This window comes from Bombus vosnesenskii, unplaced genomic scaffold (genome assembly GCF_011952255.1).
Source record: "Bombus vosnesenskii isolate JDL3184/JDL3185 unplaced genomic scaffold, Bvos_JDL3184-5_v1.1 scf7180000013348, whole genome shotgun sequence".
NCBI lineage: Eukaryota > Metazoa > Arthropoda > Insecta > Hymenoptera > Apidae > Bombus > Bombus vosnesenskii.
In genome coordinates, this window is record NW_022882984.1 from 206556 (window position 1) to 232379 (window position 25824).

The following is a 25824-nucleotide window of genomic DNA, read 5'->3' on the forward strand; positions in this document are numbered from 1 at the left end:
TGTCTTTATGTAAAAAAAGAAGTAACCAATTCCATTAAAAAAAGTAATAGAATTGTTGATTGCACGTACACCATTACTCTTCTATAACAAACATGACCCTATGGGTATAGTATTCTTTGAACCATTCATCTTTCTCCTTTCACATTTTTCTCTAACTGTGCTAGTGACGAAGTTATAACTAGACACGATTGCGTGGTATACATCCTGTATATGTGTTATATACATTATACGAGAGGAGTGAGAAATTAAAGTTTAAACAATCGTTTGAAATTTCGAAATATTACGCCAATGTGTGTACGAACGATAAGTGAAGAAGCAGAAGCTCACGGCGCGGCGTTCTGTCAAGTTACGTTAACCTCATAGTGTAGTAATATTCGGGACAAATGTCGAAGTGAATTGAATAAGAGTTACAGGGTAAAATGAGTTTACCCAGCGTAAGTGATTATTCTTTATTAGAAAAAATCGGTGCGGGGAGTTACGCGACTGTTTACAAAGCCTTTAAGAAGGTATGTATATTTTGAGATTTGATACGTACATATACAAATCATATGATGGTATTGTTGTAACTAGGTTAACAGGCGTCACAATTGCACATGTGATTCATTGTAACATAAAATATGTATAATTTCTATTTCACAGCTTTCCTTTAATATGCATGAAATCATAATAGTAAATTTTCATGTTATTTAGGTTTAGATATATCTGAACTGTACGACAGAAAATTAATACTGTGTTAATAAATTATTGCTTTAAGATAAAAAGTTGCTTAACGTTATATGATGTGTTTAGTTATATTTCTAGTGATTTTATTATATAACAGTAAAACTTACTAGATTATTATATGTATTAATATTATTACTTTTTGGATGTACGTATTTGCAATATTTGTGTATTGTGTTTCCAATAATGGAGGTTCATGAGATATGCATATATGTATGTCATATAATTCGGTAAATAAATGACTTTAACAGAATTCTGATTCTGACAGTTTTGAATTAATTTGAATTTAATGAAAGATTAATGCATTTTGTACGCACTACGACTATTGTGAATTTTAAGCGTGCTGCATATAATACACTTAAAACTGTGGCATACTGTACGGAGAAACATAGTACACATGTTTTAACTTTTTAATTAATGGTCCTCTTATGAAAAATAAAATATCATTGTTTAGTCGTAATTTTAAAATACGAAATATATCTTTGCATACAATAAACAAATTGACACTTTTTATAATATATTAATAAAAAGTTTAAGTAAGTAAGATTTTTATTAAAGGAAGTACGTTTTTATTATCAAAAAAATTAATAAATTAATATTAACTGATTTAAGCAAAAATGACAATCCACAGCATTAGTATCGTGTAAATAATTTTAAAAACGTACTGCACATATTTCCGATGTTTCCGTCGTCGATCGTTTACGAGATTATACTAACCTTTACACTATTTTTTCCCCGGCATTGATAAACACAGTAAGAAAATGTAACAGGTCATCCATTCAAATTCAACTTGTTTTAATGTATTTCTATGACTGAACATTGAACTGTGTCGATTGTTAGCGCAGAATTGAGAGGCGGCCAGAAAAAGATGTTTGAAAGTAGCGTTATCTCAAGGCGAGGCTAACCCTATGCTATTGTTGGTCGTTTTATAGGATGGATGCCGAGAGGTAGTCGCAATCAAGTGTGTAGACAAATCATCACTCTCCAAGTCGGCTATCGATAATATCGTCACGGAGATCTATCTCCTAAAAATACTGCGCCACGAGAATATCGTCGAAATGAGGGATTTTTTTTGGGACGAAGGGTTAGTTCGTTGAACATCCAACATTCAGAGTAAAAAAAGACTATGAACGCCATAAAAAATATCACGTACATATATACATATGTACATGTATATTTATATGTATATGAACATACGTGTATGCAATATACGGAGTTAAGATTTATTTGCAGTTTTATTTCCGAAATGGAGGATAATAAACGAAATACGTCATCAATATTCTATTAATATTGTTTAAAGTATTAATAATTTATTATACTCTAATATATATTATTGTTTAGGATCTTAATTGATGGATTAGATTTCCAAGTGGTGGCGACACAGTTCTTTTTTATTACTGGTCATTTTATATTTAAAATTTATTCGAAATCATTATTAAGAATAATTAGGGGATTTATATTTATAAAGACATTAATTTAATTTTTAATTAATGTAAAATCATTAATATCTAAATTATATATACGAAATACTTTTGTAAAGCGTTTTCAAGAGCGGTATAATCCTCTAATTAATCTGAACAACGCAGAAAAGTATATCTATCGTTCAGGATAATACAGGCACATATACATCGTAATGGAATACTGTGATGGTGGCGATCTATCGAGTTTTATAAAGAAGAGGCACAAGTTACCCGAGCAAATTTGTCGTCGATTTTTGCAACAACTTGCACTCGCTCTAAAATATCTACGTAATAATAATGTTTGTCATATGGATTTGAAACCCCAAAATTTATTGCTAATCAGAAGGCCACAATTAACATTAAAAGTTGGAGGTCCGTTCTACATTCTGAATTCTTACTTCTTTTTCTAGTTTCATACAATTGAAGTTTCCAGTAATAGGGAGACAGCTCCAATATTCAAATTGTATCTTTTGGAAGAGAACGAAAGATGTAGGTTTTATGTTTAAAGGTACAAAAGTTTATTACTAGGAATATTGATTGATTATGAATTTTCAGCACATTTGGAAAAATATTGTTTGATAAAAAATTTGTAGCGAAATTAAAAAAAATTTAAAGATTATCCAATAATAGAATTTTCCTGGTATTAGATATCATTTACTTAAATAAAGATCAGGAAAATTATTTCTTAAATATAATTCGGAAATTGTGAAACAATTTTGTTAGCTTCATCGAATATACAGGGTGGTTGGTAACTGGTAGTACAAGCGGAAAGGGGGTGATTCTACGCGAAAAAAGAAGTCGAAAATATAGAATACAAATTTTTTTTTATTTTTTCTTTTTTCTTTTTTTTTTAAATTTTTCCATCCAGACAACGATCTACAGTGGGATCCGTTTGAACGTGACTAGATAAAGTGCACGCGTACCGAACGAAAATTCATAGTCGATTTTCTCGAAAACAAAGCCTGAAACGAAAAATTGTTATTCTATATTTTCGACTTCTTTTTTCGCGTAGAATCACCACCCCCTTTCCGCTTGTACCACCAGTTACCAACCACCCTGTATAGTAAAATAGATAGACTATTAAAAACGCTAGAAACCTTTTGATTAACCCGACGGATGATTTTCAATTGATTTTTTAGTTATATACTCAAATTCCTGTAAAGTGGAGCTGCCTCTTTATATATCAATTTCTTCAATTCGAATTCGACGACATTTAGTCTACGTTCGTTTTAGATTTCGGTTTCGCTCGATTTCTTTCGAATTCGCAAACAAAATTTGCGATTTGTGGTTCTCCACTTTACATGGCGCCAGAAATTTTATTGAAGAACAAATATGATGCTCGTGTTGATTTGTGGAGCGTCGGTGTGATCATGTACGAATGCCTTTTTGGCGAAGCTCCGTATTCTAGCAACAGCTTCCAGGAGCTAGCTGAGAAGATCAAGGACTGCCGACCTATTAAGGTGATTACGTTGTTAATCTGTTTTATGTGTACATATAATGAATAATTAGTATTATCGAATAATTAAAATGCACTGCTTCGTTACTGTATTTGTCTCTGTATTCTTATTTGTCTTGTATTTTTCGTCACTTTTAGTTTCTGAATAAATTATGTGTTTTGGCTCGAATTATCTCCTTGCATGCTTAAATTATTTGGTATATTTTGTACTCAAAGAAGTTCCAAGATTAGGCAAATCTTATGAAGAAGATATTAAGGATAGTAGAACTTTGATTATTCGAGCAACGATCAGTTTATTGAGAATTAATAAGCTGCGAAATAACGCATAAATAATGCATAAAAGATACGTAATTGCAACATTATTGCACGATAACTAGGTTGAGGATTTTTATGCAATTTCATATTTTTAGGAACGTGACGTAACATAGATAGAAATTTGTTTTACTCGTTAAATAGTATAGTGAATACTTTATTCTGGATATTTCATATATTCTCGTATATCATGAGCATCCTATACATTTTGAGATTTTTCAATTCCTTGTAAATGCTTAAATATCCGCGGTCTAGCAACAATAAATTCGAGAATTTGAAAATCTGAAGATTCGAATATTTGAACATTTGAAAATTGGAAATTAAGTGTTACAGTAACGCGACATTGATTAACAAAGAAACGGTCTCTTATAAGAAATTGTAAAGCGAGGATAACAATAGAAAACATCGTGGAATTTTTTACTGGAAAGTTTTTGTTCCCATTAAAATATTATGTTATTATATTTGTATGAAATGATTCAAAATAAATAGTCTTTCCTTGTGCGAAAAGAAAGTTATTTGATTATTCGAAAATTATAATTGTCCGAACAGTGTGTGATTGTGAATTGAACATGTGAATTGAAATAAATATGTACATAAGTATAAACTTGTTCTAAGTGCAACGGTGATATGTTATTTCTTAATTGTGTGTTTAAGAAAAATGTTGACTTTGGACGTTTGTATACGTTGAAAGTATGATGAGTTTTTTTTAGTATTGTATAACATATTTCTTTTTTGTTACAATGTACTATAATGCATGTATGCAATGTACATGCAGCTAAGAAAAGCAATGATAATGTGATTTAAATCGCTTATTATGTAATTACAAGGATAAAGGTAATGCAAATGAATAGCAGTACTGTTTCTAATTTTGAAACCATAACATCTAGAAAATAAACGTAGAAAATCCTGCAATCAAGTAATCAATCAATTTTATTTCAAGAGACATCTTTAGTTAATAAAGGCAAGTACCCGAGATTTTAGGTAGACAACTATTGCAGTCGACTGTTGACGTTTGCCGACATTTGGAAAGAACGATCTGAGTTATTTAAACAACATTCTTTCAATTGAGAATACATAAATAGTTGTAAAGAATTTTCCATGATAAGAATTATGGCTTGAAAATATAAATAAAACGATATATGAAGAGCTTTAAATAAACTATCAAAAGATATTATGCTCTACTAAAAGCAAATGACCAGAAAACTAAATATCTTTGAAAAAGTGATTTTTACAGTAACGACAACATTAATGAAATTCTTGCTGCTTTTAAAAATTATCTGCATAACTTTTAGTTTACCTTTAAAAATATCAGAAATATTCAGATATTTTTCTTTAGTATCTTTTATGCAAATATTTACAAATAATTTATATGACGTTTCTGTGTGTTTCTATAAATCTTTTAATTTAATTCAAGAAACATACAATGTACAAGATCTGTACAAAATATACGGAATATTACTGAACATAAAGAATCTCTTTTATTTCTTTATCGTTTGAAAATTATTTGTTCTTTGTTCTTTTGTTCTTTATTGTTGAAAATTATTTATTCCTGTATTTGTCGATGTGATGAAATCACAGTTACCGAAAGGCTCGCATGTCTCATCGGAGTGCAAGGACTTATTGATGTCCTTGTTGAGACACAACCCTGACGAGAGGATAACGTTTGATGAATTTTTCGCCCATGATTTCCTGGATTTGGCTCATGCGCCAACAAAGGAAAATTACGACAAGGCGGTAGAGTTAATTCAAAAGGCTGTGAAAATGGATGCAGAAAAGAATTCGAAAGAAGCTTTACATTTATATTGTGAAGCTCTTAGATATTTTATTCCTATTGTAACAAGTAAGAAAGAGTAATACAAATGACACAAATTTGATGTTGTTCACTGTTAATTAATTACATTCATATTTTAACTAAATTATGAATTTATTAGGTGAGACTGATTTAAAGAGGAAAGAAAGTTTAAGATCACGCATAAATGATTATATTAAAAGAGCAGAGGTATTGAAAGCATCCTGTATAGATAATAGTAATGATACAGATAAATGTGTTCCTGTGGAGCATAAAGAATATTCTATTCAGAGGATATCATCTTTAAATGAGGCGTCATTTGTGTATCAAGAACTACGTTTGTATCAAAATTTTTACAATACGACCTTTCCAATAAAATGTGAAAATAATAGAATTTACTCAAATTAATTGTTAATTTATATAGAAGAATTCATAGAATAATATTTCTTCTGTTGCAGAAATTACATTACATTAATTAAGATAGTTTGTTATTATTTAATAATTACATTGAATCATAAAATATAAAATACAAAGACAGATAAGATTTTTAATTCAGTTTAAATTGAATTTATGATTAGAATGTTTCATATAGGTACTATAACACATAAAGTTCGTTAAAATTAAAAATATCTATACGAAGTAGTTGCACGCCATTGTATAATTCTAATTAGGTACGAGGAAGTTTCTAACATTATTAGTTTACAATTGATTCGTTATTCATCGTTACAAAAATGTAATAAAATATCCTTATGAAATTCCAATAAAATAAGAAAAAGCAATATGGCTTTAAAAGTATTACACATGCTGAGATGAAACGGGGTGTGTGCTTTGTTTCAACGGAAAACTTTTTTATCCATCTAGAATAACCTGTAATTGATAGCAACTCCTGATTCAACAATCGGTCTCGTCACCAAGAGATATTATTTTATGATTATTTTTTACTAAACGTTAATTTTTTATATTTTCTTACTAGCGAATTTATAAAATTTAGGTATATTAATAAAGATTTGTTTCTTATTTACTGCAAGATTACGTGTGTATATTTTATTATATTATGGATAATTATCGTGGTTATTTATCGATAGGAACGCTTAGCAAAAGTACAACCAGTATGGCGGATGGGCTTGAAATAGGAGCAATCGCCGAACTGTATCTTGCGGAAGGAAATTATGCGCTTGCGTTAGAAAAATTTCAATCTTGTCTAGGAATATTGGTACCTCTTTTGCGAAAAGAACCTCCAGGTCGAAGAAGAGATTTGTTACACAAACAGGTGATTAATTCTCATAATTAATAGTGAATGTGGATGTTTATGCAATTTCATATTTTTCTAAATGCGATTCAAGAAATAGAACTTAGGTAACAAATATGTAGAACATACATTAAATGTTCTAGACTCTATCATGGAAAAGGGTTGTTTTCGTTGCGACCTCCTTTAACCTCATTGCCACTTTCTGGTATTAATCTGGTTTTCGCGTTAGCTGTTGGAATAAAAAATTGAGGATAAGTGGAAGCATGTAAAAGCATTTCTTTTATTTGATGGTCTGTTTTGCGGAGTATAAAATTATGATATAAAATATACCTACATAGCTCGAAAGTGGGACAGCTAAATAGAGGAAAATTCGACTACTCTACAATGGCTTACTTACAATAGTGCGTTTTTAACGTTTCAGCCATAAACGCGGCAACTCGAAGTCGGATTAACCGGATGTAGAATCAAAATTTTTATTTATCTAATAATCTGTCCTCCTTTAAAATTATTTGATTTTAATATTTAATTACGTCAACTGGGACGAAATTTCCATTGGCGTCTACTTTTTAATTAATTCGGTAAATGTTTTTAATCATTTTCAATTTAATTCAACAGAGTCTGGAGTATATTATAAAAATAACGGGAAAAATTGATTAACTTAAAAATTCTTTTTATATAAAACATAGAAGATATCCTAAATTCTAAATTCCATTTTTACCCTCTTTATAATATTTATTGCATCGTTTTTTTAAATAATGTGGTCGATCTTTTTATACTTATATTTACACAAATTTGTTTCGTTGGTTTACAATGTTTAAATAGGACAGATTGTTAACAGTGATAAATTTTTAATTTTTAATTATTGTACTTAGTTTTTTAAATACAAAGTCGTGGAATATTTGTGTACTTTTCTAATTACCAGTTTGCACGGCGACTATTTAAACATGTATTTATTTATTCGAACAAAAATAATTTTCATTTAACTTCCTTCGATACCCTTCGTTGTTAATTGTTTGTATTTAATTTATTTGATCCTTTTATAAATATCAGAATAATTTTCGCTGCAATTAATATAATTTATAAACGTACTTTCGTCATTATTTAGTGAACGTTATATTATAATCATAGAACTGCATGTTAATAACGGTGTTACAAGCAAATTACATGTGGTTATCTTAATTATTATGCCATTCATATATTATGCATCATCTCTGAGGTTTCACGTATACCAATTCAAATAAATAATTTCCAACGACCATATATAACATCTATTAAATGACAGATGACCATTAATTTAATATCTTATAACATATCAAGATGGGCTATTGTAATTAATTATGGTGTCCGTTTCAGTACCTCTGGTTTCTAATAGATATCTGGTTGCATAGATAATTCCTACAATTTACAACTATTAAAAAATATGTATACATACATATGTATTGAAACTCTTTCTTTATATTGCAAATTTACCATACCATTTTTCACGTTATTTTGTGCAATAACTAACGATTTTAACGATCGAACGATTTCAATATTGTGAGACAAATAATTCGATACAACGTCGTAATTAAATTTTATGATTACCCGCAACATTTATTGCGCGCTTTTAGTAATTACGTTTATGAATATGTATACATATATGTGTAATGCACAATTCTTTTTTTCATTTTATAATGTTATGCTAATTGACAGGTACAATACTGGATGAAAGGAGCCGAAAGTACCAAAGGGCTTTTAGCTACTAAAGATATCGAGGAGTCCGCACAACATGCCTCTGATACGTACGAGCAATGCATACTGCAGTAATTCAAAATTTCCATTTAATATAAAGTATTATTTGGACTGGTAGCACGTTCTGAAATTTTTTCCGAGACAAATATGAGTACTTACTGTGTCACTTGTATTATAATGTATCTATATATATATATATATATATAGAATGTTTCCATTTATTTATGGAAAAAAATAAATAATTTTATATTTCATTTTTCAATGCAAATGGTATACCTCGGTAATATGTTACCCGCAACGTCATACAGCACGTAAAAGCAGCAATATGTCATTGCTTCTTTATTTATTAAAACCTCCTCCTCTAAAACGGCGCACGAAAAGATAGTGCATAGAGTAACTAGTTTTCCATTAAGATAAGAAAGAGCAGTGAAAGGGAAACATATCATGCTTAATTAATTTTCAATTTTAATAAATTAATTCTCGTATACATACTTATTTTTTATAACAATATATGTGCACATATGTGTGTGACATTTTATTTATTTATTTCATTCTATCAAATTACATAAATTCACTTAGAGCGTTGCAAACCTATTTACATTTATTTTCGGAACACCAATATTTAAGACACACACAATTTCTGCTTTATTTATAAGTTATCTATATTGTACGTAGTTTCAACTGAAGTAAAATTACATAAACTGTTTATACTATCTTTGTTATACTTTGCTTACATTACTTTTAATGTGAAGTATGCATACTTAGACTTGATGTCACCTTAACTCGTCCTTGACATTTTGAAGAAAACATAATTTTGAAATTTACTTACAAACACTGATAAAATTGATCAACTAGAATTTTCGTCAAATATTCACAATGACATCTTTTGTTTAATATCCAATTTTCAAAAAACAGATGATTTATTTCTATAAGACTACTTGTCACAAATATATGTATATATACCAAAAAAAAAAAAAATGTTAAAACTATTTGTATTATTTGGCAAAATTGGAAAGGCACATTTGAGAGTATCACCTTTTTGCGATTCAACAATAATAATAATAATACTGTATATTCACACAAACATACAAATTTTCCTCTATTTTCAATTTATGAAATTGACTAATGTGACTTTCGGACGACTCGTACAATAAATGATAACAAGCACGAGAAAGAAAAAAAGTATCGTAAAATATAATTAAATATTTTAAAGGAAAAAAATTTCGAAAAAAAAGATTTGAAAGCGGAAAAGGAGGGCGCGCGCATCATGGCGCGTCGCCCTTACAACTTCCGGTGAAGCCACGTGATCTAGCTAACGGTCGCTGTTGCCCCGAGGCGTCATGGAAAATTCCTATTCCCGAGCAACAACCCTCTCCCCTTCCCTATGTACATACCCCCTGCTCTCCCCCACCCTTTCGCAATCCCCACTATGTCGTTGTCAGGTACTTATGTACATCCCCCACTCTTTTGCAAAATTCTCTTCCCCCACCACTTACCCAATGGTACCGGATGTGCGGCAACGTCGCAACCGTTAAGTACATAAGGACGAATGGGAGGGGGACGAAGGGGGGTATGAGAAAGAACTGGCAACGTGTACCACATTCAAATCTGGACGGAACCCGGTCGGCCTCTCGGTTCACCTCCGCACAAAACAGCAGAAAACGCGGGCCGCGAGAGAATTGCGTGTACGTGTATAACGAACGAGGCAACCGACTAAACTGTTTAAGATTCTTCTCGTTTTCCTTCCTCGTGCTTATCGGTCGTGTCTCTATGTCTATCTCTCCTCCATTGTCAAGTACAACAACCACAAAATAGATTCGCAACTCACAGAGGCGCATTTCGCGGCGCCCTCGTGCGACGACCCATTCGCTTTCCCCGCTGTAACTGTGGTATATTATATTTCGCGCGCGCGCACACACAGTTTCATGTAAATGTCACGGGAACGTAAGGGTTGCGTATTCGTGTGGCGGAAGTGTTGTTTTGTTCTGTGGAATTATGTGCATGGACATTCAGGTTAACGAGAAGAAGAAGAAGATGAACGACAGGAGCGTCGACGAAGACGTACAAATCGTCGAAGCCCGAATCAACAGAGGTAAGCTTTGAGGTTATGGGTGGCGGCGGTGGTCGCGGTGGCGGCGACAACAGACTCGCGCGTATCGTTTCCCCCTCTCTTTCTCCCGATATTCCCCATCTCTTTTTCTCTTCCTATACATCTGTATTCCTTTCTCGTTTAGATTCTCATCTTCTATCCTCTTTTACTTTTCTTGGTACTCCTGTGTACTCCTCGCTTGATTTTCTACCACGTCCAACCTCGGTACCCTCTCGCTCTGTTACACGGGTTGTAGCAGCGCCCAGTGCCTAGAAGGTACACGTCGTGTTTTCTGTTTTCTATGAGCTGCGCCTCGTGCAGACCCGGCGAAACGTGGTTCCCCGATGCGACTACCTGTCAACATCTGCATCTCACGTGTTGACAATATGCCGTTGCAACAACGACACATTGAATCTAAATACACGTCTTGTTCTCTTAAAATCTGACGTATACCTTTTACCTTCTATTGCATTCCTTTTCTTGTTCCATACAACGTAACGATTGAAACTATTTCATTTTTCTTTCTTTTTTAAAGATTTTTCTTCAGTCATTTATAAATATTATATGTACCATAGTTACCCTGTTTGGGCACATGTAAGTTCACAGTTATATAAAACGTCTAATGTCTATTAATTTCAATATAATACTAAGGTTCGTTTATGTGCACGTGGATACATGTTTGTTGTAAATTGACTTTTAAAACACATACAGCGTAATCCTAATTGAGTTTGAATATCAGCGTGTATTATTGTATTTGAATGACACATACAGACATCGATTGCAAATGCTGGGAAAGAACTCATTAAGATTGTTTATGTTTAACGATTATTGTATTTACGTTATGTGACTGTACATATAAAAGTAAAGAATACACATAGGAAACATTATTAGTGACATATGTACGGTGCTCAATGTTTGCAAAAATATGTCTATATCCTGTTAAATATACATACATTGTATTGATTATTACTATTTAATATTTACACGAACGATAAATCGTTAATAACAAGAATTATTTGCAATACGTTTCGATGTATGATCAATAAAAGGATGTTAATTCACATTTCATTTTATCCGCGTGTGCTTGCAGAAGATGACGTCACGGTTTATTTAAAGTAAACGGTAAGATGATCCTGGCAATATCGTAGATATTTTTTTGGGAAGAAAGTGTGTAATGAATACTTAAATTACAGTACCGTATAACTTCCATAAACAAAAAATATTACGAGAAGCTTAAAGCGTGTCATCTTTTATTAAAAACTTTTTTATATTAATGAAAGATTATATTTAGATATATTCTTTTATGAAAATTTAATTACGGTCAGATAATAACAAGTCTACATTTATTCATAGATAGCTTATTTTTTGAGCTTTGTGTGCATCGCGAATAAATTAAGGTTAGGATAATAAAATAACATACTATTATATTGTATGACATACATTATGTACATGGTTATTTTATTATATAAAAATAATATATAGCCTGTTTTCTATCAGTACAATGATAAAGTAAGTATAGTCATTCATTATTGAAAACGCTCATAAGAATTTGTGCTTCCTGTTTTACAACTATTTTCCTATAAGTAACTATAATCTTTTTAATGATTTATGGTTAGGTTTACCGTACCATAATATTACATATGAATATGACATAATATATATTACTACCAGTATCGATGTGTAATTCCGTTATTATTAAGTAAAGAAATAACTGAAATAAAAAGATGGGGAATTGTCTTTGAGATTATTATAGATTATGTCCTTTTTATATGTGAAGTATTCCAAAAGTTTTTTGGCGCCACAAAGCGTGATGAAAAATAAACATTATTGATGTCAGTTATTAGTTGCAAGATAGATCTATCTATCACTAAAAACATTTTTTCAATAATGCTTTTTTATTAGTTTTTGAAAATGATACATATAAACTTCCATTTACACTTTTGCAATTGAACTACTGTCATTAGTGAAATTTTACAAATTATCAATATTAATAAATGTCCTTGCATAATAGTAACAAATTTCACAATTAAATTAAGAAAAAATCGCGTTATATGATTATCCTATTTGATAAGAAATTGTGAAATCGTAAAGGAGACGTTTATATTACTTACTATTACTTTATATTACTATATTAGTAATACTACTATTATATTACTATATATTACGTTATATTATATTATGCAAGAGGCCCCTGGATTTTGTTCTTTCAAAGTAATTTTGGTTCATCTTTATTCCGTAATTTTGAGTACTTTGGCAAAATATATTTTTTTAATAAAAGTTTAATATGTATACGAAAAGTTTTATATATATATATTTTCTGAGTAATGGAATAATCAAATTTTTAAAATGCAGAAAGCACTATTGTATATTACAGTGAAAACAAATAATAATTTATTTAAAGTTACGATTTATTTAGATCTAGTGAAGTTGTAATAGTTTAATATGAAATAAGATTATTAAGAATTTTCTTTATTATAATTGGTAAAATTATAGATGATAAAACGCATATACATATTACATACTCTAGTGTCCGTTCTAGTTGATTTACATTTGTGCGCCTCGTGTAACATGGAGCTGATCTCACTCCTCCGACCGTCCGCCCGTTTGCTTCGCCGGCACATATATGCAAAGGCAGCTATATACACTGTACATACGAGAGCGAGAGCTGGGAGGGAAATATGTGCAGACGCAGTATATAATGTATCCGCCTCTATGTACTACATAAGAGCTAAAGAATGATGTAACAAAGAGGCAGTTTCACGAAGTTTGCCGAGCATTCCCGAAGCGGCGCGACTTCGTGCAAGTCGCATGCGTGCTTGTGTACCATGAAAACGCACACCACGATGCTTGTCAGCTGCTGCAAGTGCACGCCGCCATATGCAATTCTACTGAGTTGCGCAAAAAATTACATTTAGAAAAATGATAGAGCATATTTAGATGGTCCTCTTTCATTATTGTGAATATACCGAATATTCGTTCTCCCCATTCTTCGAATCATCCTTGTTTTTCTCGTCACAGAACACTAAAGCGATGGTAACCTCGTCCCATACGTCTTATCACGATTAAGGCTATCGTATTTAATTGTGTCTCTCTGTACTATATTTCATCGCGTTATGTAATGTTTGCTCTTTTGATTTCGTAATTGAACGAAATGAACGATATACGTTGATATTAGGAAGAAGAAGGAAATTGTAAGAGAAAGATTGTGAACGTTAGAAAGAAAGGACAATGTAGTTATGGCAAAGAGAATGGGTAGATCGGTACAGGGCACATCCTGTTCAACGCCATATTGTTCTTCAGTAATCTCTTCCCCCTCCATTTCCACTGTCTCCCCTCCCCGCGAACTGTGCCTTCACTTGGCATAGCAACAGCAGCAATAGAGGGCTGCTATAAATAGATTGTTATGACCTTCCAGTGTTGCCAAAACGACTGGCCCAGCGTATGCCATAGAAGAAATCGGGCCAATCAAGGCCGCGACGGCCATTTTGTAATGGCAACGTTGCACGGTCATATAGATTAACATCTTTGTTATTCCTGTTATATATATAATTATTTATAGAAAAACACAATCGAAATAAAAGAGTAACAAACATATAAACATTTTAATTACAACGTATATAGTTACGGTTTTTTAAATATTCTTTATTTTAGTTCTAGTTGCTCAATCTATGCACGAAAGCTAGCGATTTTTTATTTTGTATCTTAATAAAGACGTATCTTTATTCGTAAACATGCTCATACGATGCTGATAAATACAACTTTGTACATCTTTTTGTTTTTATATGTTTCTTTAAGTATCGATCAAGCGACGTTGCTTTTCCCCGCATACATCTATGTATTAGTATGTACGACTGAAAAGTGAAAAAAGGGAGACCGAGTGGGCGTGCCTGCAGCGAGAACCGGCAACGTTGCAGCCGTAAATCATGATTAAAATAATAAGTATAATACATATGTAGTATATAGGAGGCTGTCGAGTATATGTATGTAAGGCTGCGCAGAGGCACAAACAGCGACGTATGTCTGGCAACGTTCTGCGCAGCTTCAATTCCCCCACCTTTGTTATTTAACCCCCACCATCACGCAGAATCCCACGGGTAAGTTCCAGGAATGGCGGTGGGGGTGAAACGCGGGCGTTAGAGGAGGGAAGGGCACCTGAAACCACGACTATATACCGCCGCGTGCGTTTACCAATCTTGGCACTTTGCCTGAAAGAGCATATCGACCGTGCAACGTTGTCACATCGTCTGCGCGATCTTACGCGCTGGCCCTGGCCACTCTTTGAGCGGTATGTACCTAGCTGCTGCAGCCGATCCCTGACACACGATGCGAAATCCGATTGAGGATATGGTTCACCTATTTATAAGATTCAGTGACGTATCTAGCATAAAATTTCATAATTTCCTGAATCTCTTGAAATAAGTGAAGTGAGAAGTACGACCAAGTGATAATGATACTACACTGGAGATTAAAGGCAGTTGAAAATGTTGATCACGATTTCGATGATTTCTGAGAGTTATGCAGAAAAGAATTTTGAATTAATGAAATACATATGGATTTATAGACTAAAGTTTAAGTAAATACTACGTGATATTGCTATGGTTATAATGAAAATAAGAAGTTTGAATGACCTATTTGTTTGTAAACATCTAAGAAATCCAATTTTGCTGTATGTATATTTCATTATAACCGTTGTGCAGTTTTACATATTAATAATATATATTTGTTATATGTATTATTGCCGAAATTTAATTAAAATCTCAATTTATAAAACGCGATAATATAGAGGGAACAATAAATATTTCCGAGTTGGAAGTATGAGTGATGAATGTAACACGTGACAAGCATGCGTATTAACACAGCGTATAAAGATTTTTTAATTTTATTTTCCAATTTCCGGTATTTAAATACTTATTTACTACGAAATTTGAAAACTAAAATGATCTTGCGCATTTTATTTATGCTTCTTATTTATATAGCACAAAATTATACCTTATGTGTAAATTGTATAATCACGATTTAAAAAACCGTAAATACTGGAATAATTTCTACCGTCTTCGAAATTTTATTATCTTTGGGAGAGAAAGTTGAGTACATCCTTCACTTGTCACTGATCGGCTTCGACTAAAGACTGCTGCCAGGCAACGGTCTTATATAGCTCTCGTATCGAACACCAAAGTATAGTAATTAGTATATAAACAGAACCTACCTTCCATCTTATAAAGCATTCATTTCTTGTAAGTTAATGGACATTTCTTCGTAACGAATGAATTATTATTAGAATTAAATGTAATTTAAGGATTTTGTTGCAATATTATTAATTTTTAAGTTATTTATATTTACCGTTATGTTTATTTAAATTATCGGCGCATGCGCAACATGTATGTATTTTATGTCTGGAAATAAAATTCAACATAATTAATAATATTGAGCGCGACGGATAGATGGCGACAGTTATTGGGAAGACTACCGATCCCCTTTTACCCAGAGCAATAGAAATCTTTGTATACTGTATACAATTTTAATTGAAATTGTCAATTTATTAAATACAAAATATAGACAAATTATATTATAATAGGTTAATAATCTGAATTGTGTTTTTGTTTTAAGAACCTTTTTAAAGAAATTATTGTCATTTGTTTTTCAAGTAATACATATACTTTCAAGTATGTTATATATTTTTGTATACATTTTTTCAAGTAATGTACATATACAACTCAGTGTTTTATCGAATACTCGATAACATTCATTGTATTTTGTACTTGCACATTTCGCGCAGTAAAATGCAATACAGATTTACGAAGTTGTCGTTTAAAAATACCCCGCAGTGATATAAAATTGGGGTATCTGAAAGAATTATCGATGGACATTAGGGAGTGCAACAGTAACGTCAGATTCCTAAAAATGGAAAGTTAAAGCCAACGGGTGGTGATACGTCGCGGAGGACGATACTGGCACATACCTAACGGAGTACAGTCAGCGTGGAAAACTAAGCGTGCCTCTCTAGTCCGTAAGGATTGGCGGTCGGCTAGACCGCGGAATGCCTAGTGTCCCGTGCAACTGCAGGCAGACAGCTCGATGCTACGGCATGGCCTACTGGGCGGCCTGAAATCGCAGTTTTACAGAGGCGAAGTCCGCGTAAAATGGCGCTACCCTCGATCGAGAGCTCCTTAATCAACGGCAAAGCTTCGCCGGGGTCCAGAGGTACGCCCGTGTTACGAACAGCATGTACATAGTCAGTGTGAACGATACCACCGTCTACGTACGTTTATCTACCCTCGAAATGTATCCCTCGAGAGTCGAGTCGGAAACTCTTTCGCGCCACCTGCTATAATAATTGCAATCGACAGAGGCAAAGTGAAAACGTCGTCGAGGGAAAGCGTGAAAACTTCGAAGCCGAGAGAGTCGAAACAGAGAAGGAGGATAGAACTTTTCCTCTGTCTGAGCCTGTTTCTCGTCTCGTCGTGTAACATGGTCGTGTGTCGTCCCATCGACAGTGCACATCAGTAGACGCACCGCGTATAACCTCTTCGCTGGTTTACAACTCATCCAACCGATATGTGATTTCGACTCGGCTAGAAAGCATCGTTGATCGTCAAGGATGAGGAACGATATTACAGACATGCATACGGTGAACGCTGATAGCAGCACGGACGCCATATGGCTCGAGAAAAGGAGTCCGTTGCAGACGGCACCCGATCAAGTGTCACTCAGTACGTTTTCAAATGCATCTTTCTATCATTAATGAAAGATGCGTTGTGTCTTTGTAAATCCTAGTGTGGTGAATTTTTCTCGTATCTTAATGTACACGTGCGCGTACTCTTGATTAGCCCCTTGTTTTCGTTTGATAATCGATGTCGGTTGAAAAGAGCGCGAGAGTATTTTTTCCATCGATTTCAAAGAAAAGGAACGTTTTAATTTTTTACAGAACGTAATTTATGGTTGTTTTATTTAAATGTCGATGTAGATGACAGGGGATTCAAATCGATTAAACAATGAATAATCAATTAACACATGTCACGTGTACAGTGTACAGTGTTTTGAAGTGTCTGACGTTTTACAAAACTGCGAGTGCGCAACTACAGTTTCGAATTTGTGAATTCTCGGAAAATATGGTTCCTAATCCGACATTAGACAATTTTGCAGTCCTGTGTACATTACAAATCTTAGATATGTATATATATCATGCAAATTGCCGGTACCAATCTTGTGTTGTGTTATTATATTCATCTTTTGCAATTTAGTTGAATTGTAATGTTTAATTGAAAATGAACTATTACGAAAATGTTTCTATGCTTATTTTCTTTGTCTATGTTTTGTATGAAAGGAAAAACAATTAAAATTTGTATAAGAAAAATGAATAGTTGTCATTCATATTCATAAACTTAAATTAAATATCGATGATTACAGTGCAAAAATAACTTCGATTGGATAGTGCGTGTCTTGCGCATAGGTCTTGAACACGTGTATGCTTTCGTACAAATTAACAGCGCCAAATTTCGTATAATACGAAATATTTTTTTATGTAGAAACGAACTTTATAAGTCTTGTTTAAGATGGATAAAATTGACAATTTAGTGGGTTATTATTTTTGTGGGAGTTCGTTTCGCAGAATAATCAAAGATAATTGCTTGAATTCATTTGTGGCATACGATAAATGTATTTTCCCGCGCTCTTCTCCATCGATCGTCGTCTGTAATTTTTATACACAATCATCTAAAACAATAAAAAATAATTTTTTCATTATTTTGATTTCTATAGATTTTGTTAATATGTTTTAATTTTGTTGAGAAATAAATAGAATTCATAATGGTTATTTATTGTTATTTAATTCACTAAAAGTTGATAATATACTGACATTATGTATTTCAGTTATAGTCTAGTATTTATAACGAATATAAGTTATTGTAATAATTAAATGGGCTTTGTTATTGTAAATAATGTGTTAAAGAAAAGAATTATACATATAAGGTTAAAATATAATTTTAATTAATTCTCGATTGGTATTGTTCAGTAATTTGGATTAAGCTGTTTAATTTTAAAGTGTTTCATTTTAGTTTGTATTCTGTAAGCATTTTTCGTGATGAAAATTATTAATAAATGTAGAATACACATACAAATTAAATATTGGAATTAAGTAATCTAACTTAGACTACTATGGTTACCTATGGGTACCACTTAACCGTTAAATAACAAACAATTTAAGCAAAATAATTTTATCTAGAGTTCAATATTCCTTAAAAAATTTATACCACATAAATGTATATATATCATATTCTCTATTTTGTAATTATCAAAAATAATAGAAGTATATTGTATATTTTCCAGCTTTTGATAAAGTAGTAGTTAAGCAAGAACTTCCCGATGAGGCGGAGATCCGAGAACTGGCTGCCAAAATGGTGGAAGCAAACAAGGCGAAAATGGTTACAGGAGTACCAGGGGCCCCACCACAACAAAGGCCCCCACAATGTCTCCTTCCACAATCAAATCTTCCTGGTATCCTGGGATACTTGAATAAACGACCAGCGGATTCGTCAACTGCCGTATCAACGAAGCCTCCTACGACGGAAGGCAAAGTACCGCCTGACGATGAAAGCCAAAGAGGCCGATTCGGATGGACCAGTTTCGACGATTGTCACATACCTTATATATTTCGCTCTGGCGAAAAGTATTGTGCTGTACGAATTTTAGAATCTAAGTTGCTGAACAAGTACCTGAGTTACCTGCACTCGGATATCTACAGTTGTACGTGTATAAGGAGTTACTATATAACGGAAGCGGAGAGTAAGCTGTTCACCGATATAAACGTTAAACACTGCGAGAATCAGTTTGGAAGAGATCCATTCACGTGTAAAGACTTAGTGGTTCGACTTTCGGACGCAAAGGAGTTTTATACGTTTTTGGACGTGTGTTACACGAAATTAACGGCCGGGACGAATCCAAACGTGTCAAATGGGCAAAAAGCTGATAAATGTGGATTCATTCGGATAAATAAGGAATCCGTTGTTCCTTACACGGTGAAGGACGGCCTTCAATACGTCCCTCTCTTTTACTTCGAGGGCGAGACCGAGAATCTCAAGTTGAAAGCGGAAAAGCTCGAGGGTTGGGACTTATCGTATTTAAAGTTTTGTTGCAAAGTACAGGGTATTCGTAACGAACTGTTTGCCAGTGAAACATGTTCAGTGATTAGTTTGAATGACATTAAAAGTTATTTCCCGCCGGGCACGGGGTTCGAAGATTATTGGCCGACGAAAGTGATGGACTCTCAGTTGTTAGTGAATAGCAAAGGTGGTGGTAGCGGTGGCGGCTGGACCAAACAACCCACACCGCCAGCGACCAAACCAGTTCCCGTGCAAAATAGTGCGAATAAAGCGACTGTTAACGCACGTGCTGCCCCTATGCATAACATGCTACCACGTGGATCTGTCGCAAACACATCGCAAGTGCAGCAACGAGTCAGCCAACCTAGACCCGTTGCGACCACCCATCCAGCACATTCTTCGCCAACAGCACTATCCTCAGGCAGGTCGAATATCGTCACACAGCCGATGTTGAACACAGTGCAAAGTGTTAATGGCTGGACAGGCCTCGTCGGTGGTCAACCCACCTTTCAAACGGCGGCGCTTGTTTCTCAACCTAGTTCTATTGTGCGAATGCCTTCGTCCCTAAACATGCACAATGTAAGTCGCTCTCTACTATATTTCCGCTTTTGTGTAATTCAATAAAAAGTGTCCAGTTGTTTAAAAATATATTTATATTATTATATATTTTTGTTGTAATATTATTAAAATTTTATTAAAGTTAGAATATGTAAGAATATTTTTTAAATACATCATTATAATTAGCTATTTTTTCTATTTCTTTTTGAAGATGTTGAACCCCCAGTAAGGGTCAATGTTGTGTTAGTATAATATATATATATATATATATATTATATGTCGGAGATGAAAGGACACCGGAGCCGTCCCTCTGGAACTTCGGGATAATCCGTAAAATTGCAATTAAAGTTTACAGTCGTAATTAAACAATTTGCTCAAAGCGACCATCAGTCGCCGAACGTAACCGCGGTCAACGAGACGGGCGCTTCGCCTAGCAAAGGTGTGGAATTATAGTATGATCCTCGTTAAAAGAAATACCAATAGGGGTACATGACAGTAAAACATTCCAACGGTTCCTTCGGACGATGAATACCTGATGTTGAGGCACATACACAGCACAAGTCCAGTTAGCCCGAGGACCCGCTATAAAACCTGGGTTTTTCCGGCAATTAAGATCTTCCAAACGGACAGACGGTCTTTGTCCCAAACGGATCGATCGACAGCGACGCCAATTTCCCTTACTTTCGGAACGAGGGCTATATCCGACGAATCCGATGATCTCGTGTCCTTAGATACACCCCATCATAGTTTTCCTCTGTGGCATCATTGGGACGAAGATTCTTCTTTCTTGAGATCCCACCGACGAAGGGAGCAGCGCCTGACGATCCGTGAGATTGAGTTAGAGCAAGTATCTCTTTCATCCCGTTGACCGTGGATTCGTCATCGAACCTAAGACCAACGTCGCTAACATCGCAAGTGCCTAATCACCGCTGCTGATTGTCGAATCGGTAGTGTCCATACTCGTAGCATCAGGCCGTGTCTTCGTTATCACACAACGATGGCCAACTCCAAGGGAGGTCTATCAAACGCCCACAACCCTGTTCCTGACTCTTCTCCGACATATATATTATATATTATAAATATCAAAATATAATTATATTTATATATATATAAAATTATATTTTAATAAACAAAGACAAATTGAAATAATATACTAATGAGTTTTTCATTGATAATAGTTCAAGATCTTTTATTATAGCAAATATCTACAGCACCAAAAAATTATTCCCAACAATCTAGTAGGAGTAGAGGGGGTGGAGGTAGTGCAGCAGCTCAGTACCCTGGAGTTTATCCAGTTACAACTATGCAGAATGTTGTTCAGGCCCAACCACCCCCTCTTGTCAGAGCAACAGTTCACTCCAATCAACCTAATCTCGGGTAAGCAATGAAAAGTTTTCTTAAAAGTCTTCTTTATTCTTCTTTGTTTCTTAATATACAATATCTATGTATATGTTTTTTCAAAATGAAGCTTTAGAATATTCAGAGCAACTTTTCATTTTTAATATTAAGCATTCTCTCTTCTTACACAGCGTTATCAATATTTTATGCTTGCTTCCAATTTAGTGATTGAAAACAGTAAATTATATATTAGATGTGAGTTTTTATTGTTAAAAAGCACGTTATGGAATATTTTGCTCAAATCTATTTAAATAACAAATCATATGCACATGTTAAATATCGTTTCCCTTTTGACAATTAATTACAATTTATCTTTCTTGATGTGTTGCTCAAATTCAAGGTGAAATTAATCATTAATTCAACGCAACTTCATTCGTGTAGTAGTTACATTAGTGTAAAAATGTTTATTATATTTATTACTCACACTGTATATAGTTTATCAATGCATATTAAAAGTTCATAATAGCTTTATTTGAAAAGTGATCTTAATATGATGTATACTAGAATAAAATGAGCATGCAGTGTCGAATTTTAGGGAACCACTTATTTATTTGAAATATATAATTATACTATTTGCAAAAATGTTATTATTTATTATCTGGAAAACCTGCACTATAGCTTCTTGCATTTGTACATACAACGTATGATTTTTTTGTATAGTTATCCAACCTATGGGAAGGATGACTGGTGAGTCCCTGTAAAATGTACTATAGTCATGATTACTACACAAAAGTAAGATAGCATGCACAAGAACATTATAATTAACAAATTTTTGATTTATATAAATCTGCGATAACTATATATTGCCTGTGTTGCCTCTTCAAACAGTACTTATATTCTTTCTAATGTTTTTATTTCTTTTATTTACTATACACATATATCTACTTTATATTTCCTAGATATACTTTTAGTTTCGTTTTTTTGTAGATCATATTATTATCGACCTTTTTTCATAGAAATGCTATTAAATGAGATATTGATATATGTGAAAAATGTGAATAATTTGTATTTGTTATTATTATTATTTATATACATATATGACTGATTTCTACACTTTCTTTGTTTATTATTTTAAATAATAAACTATGTTAATTTTTTATTTTAGTTATTTATTTGTTGTTTAAAATGTTAGTTAATGAAATATTGAAATTTATATAATACATAAAATACTCTTGATGCTATTATACATTTAAGCATAAATATAGTAAATCAATATATACATTTTGTAGGGAATCTGATTACAATGATTAATATCTCATGTACATATTTCTCTATTTATATTCTTTTAAACTAGTATACACTTTTAAGTTTCCCAAACTATTCAACAATGTGTAGATTTTCTGTACAATATTGTATCTTACATAAACATTTTGTAATTTTATTAAGTACTGTAGTTCGTGTAAATTACATAATTATAGTTGATCATATATATTTCCTAATTTGTATGTTCCTTAAGATTTATCATAGAATGTTTCCATTTTAGGGTTACATCAACATATACTACGCCTACTTTAGGTGTCCCAAATGCTGTTACAGCAAGTACATACCCTCAAATGCTAGGTTTAAGCGAACAAGTACAAGCTCTGATGCCGTCACCTACTCAGGTATCTACGCTATTACACCCACAAAGGCATACACCATCCGTGCATAACACATCTCATGCGAAATATCCACCACCATTAATACCAGTTAATGGTAGTAATAATAGTTCCAGGTATGACATTGTTTGCTTTATTATATTATCATATTGTTATATTTAAATTTTTAATAGGAACTAAACTACTTTAAAGGGAATAAATAAATACTTTATTATTGTATTGAAGTATTTATTTCTAGGGATTCAAGAGGCAGAAAGCCATTGATCCCAATATCAGAAACACATATATCAACCTGTCAAGTTCAACCTTATCAAATTCAGAAAGCGCTTGTAGAAGACAAAATGGTACCTTGTATTAATTTCAAGCCATATATATATTCTGAATTACTGATGACGCTTCCTGACTTCGTCGCTCAGTATTTTCCTATCTGTGACATTAATAGCTGTCGGCAAGTCCTAACAGATGTCTTGCATATAGACTTATATCAAGGAAATAGGTAAAAAAGTATTATTTTTTGCATATGTCTGTACACAATGCTCTTAACTTTGTCAATAGTAAGAATTTTGCAAGTATATCCCTTTTTGTTTACCTTAAAATATTTTATAGGAATGTACATTTACCTCACATTATGACTGATGTAAATAACTTTTAATTTAAGATACTTTCTTTTAAAGGCTACAAATGAAAATGTTAATGGAAGCAGGGAAGTGTTCATCTTTAAACGAAGAACTACCATTAATACAAGTAAAAAGTATTATGAAATACATGCCTCAATTGAAATATATGTTTAATAGAGGTGGTGAGATGGTAATGCCTGCACCTGCACATTCTTCTGAGGAACACCCTGCCAAAAAACGTCAACGCACCAGCTAGGACTGGCTACAGCCTTACTGGCCTACTTATGATTACTATCATTCGGCATTTTAAAAAAAGCCGTTTCCTTTACTCTAATGTAACAAATCAGCATTATTATATGCCCTGAAAAAACGTAAACCAGATTATTCTGTATTGACGTCATGTGCCAGAAAGAGTGCACGCAAATGAAGATTACCTTTTATAATACAAGGAATCTGTGACATACTGTGAGCTACTTCTTTCTCCAAAGTGTATCTATCGACGAAAGAATACTTGTAAATAAAACTGAGATGTATAAAACTAGTGTTGCACAGTTGGCAGTTTAGATATGCTTTTATATATTAAGATTATTAATACTTTTCTTTAAGATTTTTCGTTTACAACTGGAGGTTGTCGAACGAACAATATAAATACTGTGACTATCACACACACACAAGACCATTCCTTTCTTCTTTGTTTGTCCTCATTTTATTTTTCTACCTCTACTATAAAGTATCTTACGTATAGTATTTCTTTATAAATAAAATGAAAGTTTTAATATTAATGTGATTCGGAGAAAGAAAGTGCCGCCATGCGATAACTCATTAACAGATGCGAAATGCAAGAAGGTGGTTGTTTGAACTTGCTTATATTGCACGTTGAACGGATATCAAAAAGATTTGGCATTTGTATATTTAAAGAGACGGAGGTAATGCTTCTTCAAGTTCCTAGTTATTACTAATATATATCATGATAATTGCTGAAAAATAATTTAAAACTGTTACTAATTCACAACAATGGTTTAACATAAATTGTGACGTAAGTTTACTGAATCTTACTAGAGAAAAAGTATTCTGAGTTTTGAATCTTGGAAAACTCTATTTTCTAAAGTTCACTTATCAGAGACACCGTACACAGTGATGCAAATAATTTTGTTCAAGTATTGTCTGTGTAAATATCTAAGTCAATAAAAAGAAATGCAATTTAGAATATCATTAAAAATATGACACATATTAACAGTTGGTGAGATATCTACTACCAATGTTTGTGAAGGCTTCATAACTATTTCAAATGTGAACACAATCATTTAAAGGATGTAATTGGCTTCTTTTATTTTTTATAAAATGAACAAAGTAATTATTAATTATGTAGAAAGTTATGTAAAAAAAATACAAATTTATATTACGTAAAGCATAAATTGTCTTATTTTTTGTATTAGCAAATTTCATGATTATTATTTATTAAAACATATTTCATAAAGCGAACATAAATTATTAATATATATATATATATATGTATATATATATTAATTAAATTAATTAAATACTACATATATATATATATATATATATATTAATAATTATATATATAATATATTTTATATATGTATATGTATATAAAACATTTATTTATATGAAAACAAGTATCGCAGAAAAAAAGTTTAGAAAACTTAAAAATTGTTAAACGTATAAAGCCACCTGAGATGGTCTTCCGCTTTAAAAATAATGTAGGTACGGAAGTAAAATTATTTG

The 25824-nt window shown here is 32.6% G+C and overlaps 2 protein-coding genes across 9 annotated transcripts; both read left to right on the forward strand.

Annotated features, from left to right (window-relative positions):
- Positions 1-193: 193 nt before the first annotated feature.
- LOC117236372 (serine/threonine-protein kinase ULK3) lies at positions 194-8918 on the forward strand. 2 transcript variants are annotated; one of them, XM_033499254.1, is made up of 8 exons: positions 194-506; positions 1653-1804; positions 2338-2552; positions 3414-3640; positions 5527-5788; positions 5880-6074; positions 6823-7007; positions 8679-8914. In XM_033499254.1, exons 1-8 carry the CDS (start codon positions 420-422, stop codon positions 8790-8792), a joined length of 1437 nt encoding a protein of 478 aa, XP_033355145.1. In that variant the 5' UTR covers positions 194-419; the 3' UTR covers positions 8793-8914. The 2 variants fall into 2 exon arrangements, with proteins under 2 accessions (XP_033355145.1, XP_033355146.1); XM_033499255.1 differs by lacking the exon at positions 194-506 and having other exon boundaries at positions 1667-1804; positions 2328-2552; positions 8679-8918.
- Positions 8919-10164: 1246 nt separating this feature from the next.
- LOC117236370 lies at positions 10165-25309 on the forward strand. 7 transcript variants are annotated; one of them, XM_033499245.1, is made up of 7 exons: positions 10165-10809; positions 19132-20483; positions 21661-21839; positions 22521-22547; positions 23344-23574; positions 23697-23954; positions 24133-25309. In XM_033499245.1, exons 1-7 carry the CDS (start codon positions 10713-10715, stop codon positions 24329-24331), a joined length of 2343 nt encoding a protein of 780 aa, XP_033355136.1. In that variant the 5' UTR covers positions 10165-10712; the 3' UTR covers positions 24332-25309. The 7 variants fall into 7 exon arrangements, with proteins under 7 accessions (XP_033355136.1, XP_033355138.1, XP_033355140.1 ...); XM_033499249.1 differs by lacking the exon at positions 10165-10809 and adding an exon at positions 13264-15091; XM_033499248.1 differs by lacking the exon at positions 10165-10809 and adding an exon at positions 16806-17007 and having other exon boundaries at positions 24133-25282.
- The last annotated feature ends 515 nt before the right edge of the window (positions 25310-25824 follow it).

Bases quoted from the DNA above. Each gene is read 5' to 3' on its own strand.
- LOC117236372 (XM_033499254.1), top strand. From the start codon at position 420: ATGAGTTTACCCAGCGTAAGTGATTATTCTTTATTAGAAAAAATCGGT. The intron at 3,641-5,526 runs GTGATTACGTTG...ATGAAATCACAG, and splicing joins AGGACTGCCGACCTATTAAG to TTACCGAAAGGCTCGCATGT. The intron at 6,075-6,822 runs GTTTGTATCAAA...ATTTATCGATAG, and splicing joins ATTTGTGTATCAAGAACTAC to GAACGCTTAGCAAAAGTACA.
- LOC117236370 (XM_033499244.1), top strand. From the start codon at position 17,405: ATGAGGAACGATATTACAGACATGCATACGGTGAACGCTGATAGCAGC. The intron at 17,517-19,131 runs GTACGTTTTCAA...TATATTTTCCAG, and splicing joins ACCCGATCAAGTGTCACTCA to CTTTTGATAAAGTAGTAGTT. The intron at 20,484-21,660 runs GTAAGTCGCTCT...CTTTTATTATAG, and splicing joins CGTCCCTAAACATGCACAAT to CAAATATCTACAGCACCAAA.